At 34.4% G+C, this 11,081-nt stretch overlaps 1 protein-coding gene across 13 annotated transcripts in view; it reads left to right on the plus strand.

Moving 5' to 3' along the window:
• dnc (phosphodiesterase dunce) overlaps positions 1-11,081 on the plus strand; it is a 212,451-nt gene that overhangs the window by 197,242 nt on the left and 4,128 nt on the right. For all 13 annotated transcript variants that reach the window (XM_018459686.1, XM_018459688.1, XM_018459679.1 and 10 more), the window contains 4 exons: positions 3,428-3,521; positions 4,797-5,026; positions 10,400-10,663; positions 10,895-10,994. In XM_018459686.1, coding sequence (XP_018315188.1) covers positions 3,428-3,521; positions 4,797-5,026; positions 10,400-10,663; positions 10,895-10,994 — 688 coding nt within the window. The remainder of the gene's footprint in view (positions 1-3,427; positions 3,522-4,796; positions 5,027-10,399; positions 10,664-10,894; positions 10,995-11,081) is intronic.

Below are 11,081 nucleotides of genomic sequence, written 5' to 3' on the forward strand. Positions count from 1 at the left end.
TGAAAGTTCAATGATAATTATGGAAAAAAGGTAACTCTTAAACGAACACAGCGATGTTATCGCATTAGTCCGGTTATCCCTCTCAAGGTTGTGCTGTATATTTCAAAATTACGTTTACACGGAATTTTACGTATTGTTTACGTTAAGTTTACACAAATCTTTTTCATATAAACAGTACAATTGCAATGAAAATACGTAAATTATTATAAATTGCATAACACAATACAAAAAGAAGTAATTGAGTTTTATGATTATTAATATATCTGACTTTAGTATTACTAAATAAAAATTTATAAACAAGATAGGAGTTTTAATGCAAGTTTAATGTAACGACGAAATACAGGTTTCGGTAGTATAGATTGTTTACAACACATAAAGCACATAGTTTATATACACAGAAAGAAGACTGTTCTTAAATCAACTATAATATAAACTCATATATAAAAGCTCGTATGTAAACAAAAATGTTGTAATCTTGCTTCAAAGATTTTAGCCTTGATTTGAATTCGTATTAATGCAAGTATTACTTTGCACTAAATTCAAGACTTGCTTAATAAAAAATCCTACATAAATACAAATTTAATCAAATCGAGATTAAAATCTTTAAAACAAAATAATTTTTGTTTATGTATGAATATATTATATATATTTATATTATATATATTTATGTATGAATATATTATATATATATAAAACAATATTTTTGTTTATGTATGAATATATTATGGTTGATTTAAGAACATTTTGTTCCGTGTAATTTACTTTAATGTATTGTAATAATCTATATATACATATAGATTATTACAATACATTAAACGCCGCACAACTTTCCTAACTTTCATTCTGATGTAAATGTAAAATTTGAAAAAGGAGGATGCAATATTGTAATGTTTTTTATCCACAAACTTTTTTGTGGAAATCATATTCTTAATATCGTTCTCATCTCACAAATCTGATTAATCGAACATAATTATTAATTTTCTGTAATCAGTTTTGTATATTTAATCTGTTTATCATCGATGAGATTTAACTGCGTCGTTACAATTATGACTTTTATTTTAACGGCGTCACTAATGTTACCTCGAATACTTCATTATCTCGTTATCTTCTGCGTCAAATAAACAAGATTTAATTACAGATTCGACAGACTTAGAATTTGAAAGCAGAGATTTGACATATCTATCTCCAAACGAACTCCAGATGTTTCGCAAGTTCTCGTTAATATCTTAGTCGAATCGTAAGGCAACAGATGTTTCATCTCCTTGTTACATTACTTTCCAAGCAAGAGAGAGGAAGAGAGATAGGGCGCACCTCATTAGAGTATATACTATAGAAATTATCGCAGAGGATGATATATAGTCTGCAAATAGACCTAAATTTATGGCAGAATTTTTGCTCCTTCGCGAAATCTTGACGTGATTACCCGAAACGAGTGTACGAGCTTTTAGTTTCGCGATATAATGCACGCCGACACGCCGCTTCATCGTTAAATCGGACCTCGATTTTCGCCGGATGCGTTGCACTCAGAGAATTCTATTGTGTATCCGATTGAAGTGCATTCGCTCGCATAGTTCATATTGCGTGGGAGGGAAGGACGACAATTGTGCGTCGATTTGTTATTCGTGTACATTCACACGAGCACACGTTTTACTTAAATTTTTCCTATCGACCCATTTGAGTCTTTCGAAATCTTTTTTATCTTTATAGTACCGCGTCTTTTTTATCTTTATAGTCTTCCGTCGTGAAAGTATGTCACGTTCGGAGATGCATCGTAATAAACGACGATATTTTAGAAAAACAAACAATTGCGCGTCTTCGAATTGTGATAATAGCTACGCCCCTTTGAAGTGTCCCTTTGAAGTTCTTGAACAAAACGTTTTGTTGAGACACTTGAGACACAACTGAGAGTAAAATGACAGAACGTTATATCAGTCCGTGTGGAACCTCGAGATCGATAACGAGTAATTTTATTTAAGAAGCACTATAATATTGGGTTTGAGAGTGTTATTGGTGTAAAATTACACGTAAAATCGAAATAATGAATATTAAAATACGATTAGGGTTGAAATCTGAGTCTATTTGACACGCCTCTTTTATGTTCTTGTTTCTTGACCTCGTCGCAATCTTATTTTTAATCAATCAAATTATTGAAATTACTGTACTTAAATAGTCAAACGTAACTAAGTTAGACAAGAAAATTGCTGTAGAGCTGCAGACAGTTTGATAAAAGGTACGGCAATGTAGGTGCTATCTTTATCTTCTTATCGCTTGTTTCTCTTTGTCTAATGTATATACAATAATAAACGGGCTGCATGTAGGTACGCGATAATGATATTAGTTGTTCCGATAAATGAGGCATCTATTTTCATCGAAAAGAGTCAAATGGTAAAGTTCAACGCGTTTAATGGTAAAGTTCAAAATGCGAAGTAACTCGAACGAGAAACGAGTGCCGGAAAAATCAGAAAAATTCGTCCGAGACAGTCTGTGGTTCTGTAAAATCAATTAGTCGTCGTATGAATTTCTCGCGATCAACGAGGTGCGCAATGAAACGAAGCACATGCCGAAATATTGTATATAGAAAAGGGCGCTTAATCAATGTGTTACGTCGCATGACGGAATTATCCAATAATCCCGCAGGTCATTACTCCGGCTCGCACCGACAAGTATATATGTTTGCACAAACACATATATTTTCATTTATCTACCAACTCGATGAGCGCGCACACGTTCCCTGTACGGCTGTGTAAAGATGATATACGCGGTGATACTGCCTCTGATAAGAACGGGAAGCGCAAATGACGGGACCGGCTTTGTTTGTCTCGTGTGAGCCTCACGGTGCGCGTGTCCCCTGTGACGTTTTGACGGGCGATGTACATACACGAATGGTGTAAAATTCGTGACGAGATAACAGAATCACACACGAGAATGAAATAAGACTCGTGGGAGAAGATTCATCGGTTTTCCAGGCAAATACCTGTAATCCGGATTTCTCTCTCTCTTTTGGTCCTCCAATTCCTTCTTCCCAGCGCTTACCGTTAGCTTACGAGATCAGTCTCCGTCCTTATCTATTTTTTTACGAAAATCGTAAATCCAAGAAAATGGCTTTTTTCCTGACACCTTGGCAAATGTATATCTGGAGTCAGTTTAGTAGAAAGGATACGGCGATAGATACTGCCTCATCTCAGGTAAATTCAGGCGATTATTGAATCATATAAAATCATGTAGATTCTTAGAAGGTATAAAATATCTCTGAATCGAAGTCGATAATTTTATTGCAAGCTCATTTATGAATGCAATTAATAGTACATTATATGTGCATATGTTACCACGATAATTTATCGATTCGTAGAACAGAAGGGAACATTATATTACCCGGTTGCTCTCCTCAATCGCTCTGCTAATGATCGGTTCTTATTTTTTGTTACAGTTCAAACGAATGCTGAACAAGGAGTTGTCGCATTTCTCGGAATCGTCCAAGTCTGGGAATCAGATCTCGGAATATATCTGCAGCACCTTCCTTGGTAAGTCAGACGTGATTCTTTTGCTTATTGAAGTTATTACAACGAGAAGAAAGCGAGTTACAAATTATAAGTTCGTGCGGAGAATAAGAATTGACGTAGATCGTTCCCCCTCTTCTTCAAGATAAAGACTACGTTTTCGCGAATGACGGAGAAAATGAATGAAAAGAAATTCGCGAGACTACGTCTAACGAGGTCATCGCCGGAAGCAAGTTTATGGGTGCAATAAAGTGAGCGCTCTTACGCATTAAAAGCCCTTGAAAGACCGTAGCCGGTATCGCCGTGACCATTCATTCTGCTTAGCTCGTTTTGTGCGCATGGTTTATAATTGGTGAGGAATTGCGCTCGATTCCTTTGTATGCAAAAACGTCTCGGAAAGAATATATAAAAGATATGATTTCTTGGCACGAAATCGTTGCATCGAAAAATCGTCTATCTGCCTTTAATATCAGGGTTGTTTGAAATGTTCTCGGCCTTATACAAAAATGATGTCAAACATTAAACTGCTATAATTTTAGACACGTTTGATCCTACACAGGACCACTGTTAACATTTCATTAGTTTCTTTGTTTCGATTGTATAAAACAACGAACTTTTGATTCCACCTTTCGTGCCACCTTTGATTCCAATTACAATCGCAAAATTGCATGAATTGTTTCCGAATTGGTTCCGCATGCACCGTATTTACCAGATTTAGTCCCTAGTGACTTTTTCTTCTTTCCAAATATGAAGAAATGGTTCGCAGGAAAAAGATCTGGCTCAAATACTGAAATAATCGATAAAACTAACATTTATTTTAAAGGTTTATTTTAAAGAGAAATCGTATTATACAGATGGTATAAAAATATTAGAATATTGTTGGAATAAGTGTATTAAACTGAAAGAGGAGTGTGTTGAAAAATAACGAAATGTTGCTAAAAATTATGTTTTCTTTATCAGAGAACTCGTCTTCGAACTATTCTGATAGAGTAACCCTCTTGCGTCGTTTCTCTGTAAAATTCGTTTACGATGCGCTGATTTCGTTAGGTAGTTTCCTAACGTGAGTTTCGCTCGATGGAAATCGGATTATCGAAAGTTGACGACGGGCTAACTTTTTTTTTCTCAAAATTCTAGCAAAATAACGCGAGAGAAAATTGTAAGAACACGCCTTCGCAAATCACAATCAAGCAATACTATCCAAATGTATAATCTTACTCACATATCAGTGCCTTTCACCTTATTCAATGCCGATTAATTAACCAAGTGTGTTTATCCACGTCACTTTTTGCTACCTGACAGACAAGCAGCAGGAGCTGGATTTGCCGTCTTTGCGAATCGAGGATGCGGTCGCCGCAGCGGGTAGCGCCGATGCACGGGCGGCAAAGAAGAAGGACCGTGCGCAAAGAGGCCCTGCCGCTATGTCGCACATTAGCGGTGTAAAACGACCGTTGACACACACCAACAGTTTCACCGGGGAACGTGTGCCGCTCCACGGGGTCGAAACGCCACACGAGGATGAGCTCGGCAAGGTAAGCCTTTGACCTTTAACGTCACCACATTTTGCGTTCCGCTCGATATGAGAGTACCGTATGTACCACGCGGTGTCGCAGTTGGGTTTTCGAATCGCAAAAGTAAACGGGAAACATCGTTTCAGAAATATAAAAAACGAAGTTAATTTCTGCAAAAATATACACTGCACGAGAACAATATCGTAATTATATCAAACTATTGTTGCATAATTTTACCCTACAATGTTACATGTTTAATTCAAATCTCCATTTGAAATGTTAAAAAAATAATTGGAACGTCACGGAAAAAGGGAGAAAAAAAAGAGAAATGAAAACTTATAAAAGATTCGATAATTTAAATTTTAAATAATTATTTGCTGTTAAATGAAAATGAATTCACGGTGATCTTCAAAAGTTTTTGCACTTAAAATCATGATGTAAAAATAAAGTATTTTATTTCGTGATGGATGCGCAGTAAGAGAGTGAATTTGGGGTTAAATTCGATTAACTGTTCCAGTATGCAAGCACTACACTGAGAAAAAGATACTTAAAAATTTATTTGTGAGAAACATATTTATTTATGAAATAAATTTTTATTTAAATACGACGGAACAAAATTTTATTTCTAGCAAATAAGTTATGTATTTTATTTTTTTTATAATTAATGAGATATATTTCAGAGAAATGTATATTTCATCATCACAATTAAATTTTTTCATAACTAATAAATATCGAAGAAAACGTAACATTTGCTTCGCAATATTTCGACATTTTTCTCTCAGTGTATTATATGCAGGAAATGCATTTTGGGACAAATTTGATTGCTTTCAGTGTTGCTATCGCCATTATGCGCAATGTCATACTTTTCTTTTTATATCGTGTTTACAAGATAAATATATACTCGAATATTGAAAAAAGAGAAAGTGAAGATGCTGACAATGAGTGCAAAGAGCAACGCGAACAGATCTTTATAAATAGAGGCAGACGAATATATCTCATATTAATTAGATGATTACTTTCTACTTTTGTCTGAGAATGCTTGCAATGCGACTACATAATGCTTTCTATCTAAGGCAAATGTTCCTACATGATAACAAACATTTAATACTGAAATGATAAGCAATTAATTTGCGCCGTCTTACATCCCCAAAGTCTCATCCAAATTAATCTACAAAGATCTTTGGCAAATGTCAAAACAAATGGCAATGCGACATTTCGGTAGGATTTATGTACCGGGATGGTACTCATGTACCGATATTAAACTGGTTACAAGCCTCAATAGAATCCAGATTTATTCAACTGTACGATCATTAATCAGTCCAACGAGAGAACGGCACGTGTAATCCGTGTTACATATCAATATATGGCCGCAAAGTAGAAAAACAGAACGATTATGCATTAATGGTAAGTTAATAAGTATATATTGCACGATTTTAATGCGATTATTACGATAATTACTAGATTTTAATATGATTATTGCTTGATTAGCTCGATAATTGCAAAAGCTTTATTTAGTTATGAGGTAAAGAATGAATTTTCAATAAGAGAATTCGTGTAATAACTACGCAGTAATCGTATTAAAATCGGGCAATATGTATAATTATATTAATGACTGTGCCGATTTTCTAAAAGTTTTATATCAAAATTTGATACCGAAACCGATATAACATGAATTACACGTGTTACTCTTTCTTGTTAAAAATAAAGTATTTATTATAATCGTCTGCTATGTCCTAAACAACTCTTGGAAAGGATTAGGCTCGTCACATGGCACTTCAACCGGTCGAAGTTACTAGGTGAAACGTTATTCGTTGAATAACAAGATTTACCGGTTCTCGAACTAGACAGTTTCGTAATATTTAATTGAAAGATTAGACATCCAGGAAGACAGATAGTACCGGAAATTTTGATTTAATTCTGTGAAAACATCTTTGTCTAAAAGTATCCATGTTACGTCAAAGTAGTATGTTGCGCAGTTAAATTTCTGAATCTTTCTACATACGATTAAAGATGAAAATAATTTTATAAACCTGTCTTACGAAACATCAGAAACAATATAAAAATAATTAATTAATTTAAATTAATTATAAAATAGATAATAAAATTATCGCTATTAAATATTTACATTTTTTATGAGAATTTAGGGACTTCTAAGTATATCGTATTTCGCGAAATCGGAACTTAAGTTAACAGAGAACGGTCTATTAAATATACACTAAATGTTCTTGTTTCTAGTGTTCCGCGAAAGTGCGCCAAATTCCATTTGGCGAATTTATCACGGTGGCGACCTCGTCGATGATCACGTTTATTGTTTCTTTTAGCTCTTTTGATCTGTGTACGATATTGACGTAAATTTCACCGTATCCGAGAATTCCACGAGAATTCATGTTTCTGGCTTTCATCTCCGTTCGCCTATGAATATATCTGTATCAAGCGATAGTATATCGTGACTCGGATCGACGTCATATTGCGCGGCTTCAATTTCGGAAAATTTCAACGACCTCCTCGATACGTGCATCCACGTTGACCAAACTTTTATTTAGAGTACATACCGATTTTACAACGGCGTTAGTATACACAATACAAACAATGTAACAACACAGTGAAAAAAAAATAAAAAAGAAAGGAAAAAGAAGATTCAATTATACATAAATCTCGCGGATTAAGAAGATTATAAAAGCGCGAGCTGTTCGATCGGCAATTAAGCTTTATTGTGCGGAGCTTATGTTACATCATTAAAGGTGCTGAATCTATGTAATCTTAATTGTTGATATTTACCGAACTTTTAGGGTAAGATAGCCACTTGGATAAGATAGCCATAGTTTTCTTAAAATATAAAAAACTTTTATTTTTGTTATTTTTTAATATTGTGTTTAGTACATCACTTTATTGAAACTCAAAGAAACAAAAAAATTAATTCAAAAAGGAGCATAAAAGTCAAACGCTGGTTCTTTTTGCGAAAATAATCTTATGTAAATCATTAATCATCAAAATATAACATAAAGTAATAAATCTATTTAAAAAACTATCGAATTTTTAAATAAATCTATTTAAAAAACTATCGAAATTTTATATATTTAGTACAAATATATATATATAATTATATATAACTTAGTTATAATTATAAATATATAATGATATTGAAATAGTAACATAAAAATTATAATTTTTTTAACTAAGAAAATCAAACTGATTTCTATACTTAAAAAAATCAATGTGTGTGTGTATGTGTGTATGTTACTTGGTTAATGGTCATCTTTCTTGAATTGACGGAAAGATGGTCATATTTATAAATAAATAGTGAAAATGAAAATACTAGAAAATTATAGATCAGATTACAATTTACGTACCGTTATTATGTATATAATAACGGTACATGTAACGTTAATTATGGCAACTCAACTGTAATTTATTCAACGTTATAATAATTTTTAATGCAAAACTTCGCAGGCAAAGTAAAAATATTGCATATTATTCACGATATTGCTATTTCGAATAGCGTATGTATATAAACTACTGTAAATATTAATTATCTTTGAGAATGACTACAAAAATGCTATTTAGCAATTATTGGAGAAATTATAGCCTATGGCCATCTTTTCCATATGACCGTAATATCCGTGTTTATCTCACGTTTCCATATGCATATCACGATTCTCGCATTTTATTCTCTTCAGGAAACAACTGTGCTTGTCGTGCTATTTCAAATTTGCATGTCAACGCGTGGGTATGCAATGAGATTCAAGCGCTGAATACATATCCGAGTTATTCATTATATAGGAAATCTCCGTAAATATTTCTGAATTATTGAAATTGCTAGAGGAGCCGCCAGATAATAGTGAAGAATAATGATTGTTTTTAATGTCAAAATGTCGGCCGGTCACAAAGCAGAAAAGCTTAATTGAGACGAGCTGAAACTCTGACGTGTAAACATAATAACGCAGAAACTTTATCATTCAGAAGTTTTCATTCTGTTTTACGCGGATGTTAATAGAGGATCTGGAAGAATTTAATTTATTGTACTTATATCACCTCGGAATTTTTAACTTTCGCCTAAATATCTTCCTGAAATACACGTCGCTTCTCCCCGATGCAAATAAATCATGTCGCGCGTATCTTCTCATTTCTTCTTTATTTGATTGCGAGCTTATCTCTTTCTCGGGAAAATACGTGACGGTTGGCGCGCGCGAGTGATAGAATTTTTAGAAAAAAAAAAACGTTTACCCTGTAGCATATGATTATGCTGATTACAAGGCCGGTTATATTTTAACAGACAGAAGCATTTGGGCCGAGGTCGCGCGACTTCGATAACCTTAATAGCTTCACCGATTAGCGAGGCGCATTTTTCGCAATCAAAGAGAAGCTGATTTTCGGCGCTTCTACGAAAGTAATATCGCGATCGCAACATCATTCACGATGACCTGAAATGAAATTCGAGAAATGTTTTCAGATACTCTTAACTTCGACTGCCACGTGTATTGTATTATTACTTTACCTTTATGTCATAAAATACAGTCAATAACTCAACTTATGCGAACCGGTACTTTAGGGAGGAATAAACTCTAACGCTGTTTATATACTCTCTTAGAAATCTTACTTCTGGGAAAGCAAGCGGTGAAAGGCAATCTTTCCATTATGCAAATTGAAGTAAATTTTCTTAATAAAAAAGAAGAACGAACCGAGTGTATTAAGCATTATTATTCTGCATATTAATCAGATTTCTCATAGAGAGACCGTCGATGATACGCTCGCCAGATTAAATGCGATGACGTGTCCTTAGATGGCTACGTGATTCTGTACAGGTTCCTCAAGACTAGAAATTTATTTTTATACCCACGCAATTATAATTCAATCGTTTTAGAATGTCATCTTAATGTCGCTACGGATACTTTATTTGACGCCGGAGTTAACGCTTTCTACGCTTTTTCGAGATTGTTATTAACAAAATTAAGTAGTCGAACCAGTCGTGACGTTGCTACACTCAATGAAAATCAGTTTAATAATATTTATACAAACGATATCCAGTCAAGTCTTCTTAAATCTAGTTCGCTTGCTTTTTATCTTCTTTGTTGTCGCACGAATAACATGCGAGACTGCAATATTGTCCATGAATAATCAGCTTCGCGTGTGACCTTTCGACGATAACACAAGACCTCCGCTATCTATACTTGAAGACACATCGTATTCTTTCGTTTAATCAGTTGCTACAAGGCGCATTTGTGCTCATAATCAATATATCTATACCGCGCAGTATAATAATTGAATAATAACAATCAATCTCTCTTTTTTTCTCGATATCACTTCAAAGCGAAACATTTAATTCGTATATCGTACGCACAATACCGCTATATTATTGTGAGGATCGTTGTAAATGTTTCACGTAATTATTTACAGTTGCTATCGGACATCGACAAGTGGGGTATCGACATCTTCAGGATAGGCGAGCTTAGTAACAATCGGCCCCTCACCTGCGTGGCGTACACGGCCTTCCAGAGTCGAGATCTGCTCAAATCGCTGGCGATACCTCCCAAGACCTTCGTTACCTTTATGATGACCCTAGAGGATCATTATGTGAAGGATAATCCCTTTCACAATAGCCTCCATGCAGCCGATGTGACCCAATCTACTCACACTCTGCTCAACACACCTGCACTCGAGGTTTGTATGTAATGTATAATATGTATATATGCCTTTGCTTATGTAACGTCATTTTCCCTTTTTTCCGAACTTGAAAGTAAATAGCTTGCTGTCATGTGTGATAAGCTTTACAAATATCCCGTTGACGAGTATAAGGTACTTTGTAAATCGCGGAAGAATTGAAATGTCGCAAGAAGAAAAATATATTTTTTGTGACAACATATCGTAAATGATATATTTTCTATATTACAGTCCGTGTTCACGCCATTGGAGATCACCGCTGCATTATTCGCGGCTTCCATCCATGATGTAGACCATCCTGGACTCACGAATCAGTTCCTCATTAACTCAAGTAAGTATCGGAGATTTGTCAAATTTTCTGTTCTTCGTTGTTTTGCTATTTTGTTTGTTGCGTTAAATATATTTAAACAATATATTA

The sequence above is a fragment of the Mycetomoellerius zeteki genome, unplaced genomic scaffold (genome assembly GCF_001594055.1).
Source record: "Mycetomoellerius zeteki isolate Tzet28-1 unplaced genomic scaffold, Tzet1.0 scaffold85, whole genome shotgun sequence".
Taxonomy (NCBI): domain Eukaryota; kingdom Metazoa; phylum Arthropoda; class Insecta; order Hymenoptera; family Formicidae; genus Mycetomoellerius; species Mycetomoellerius zeteki.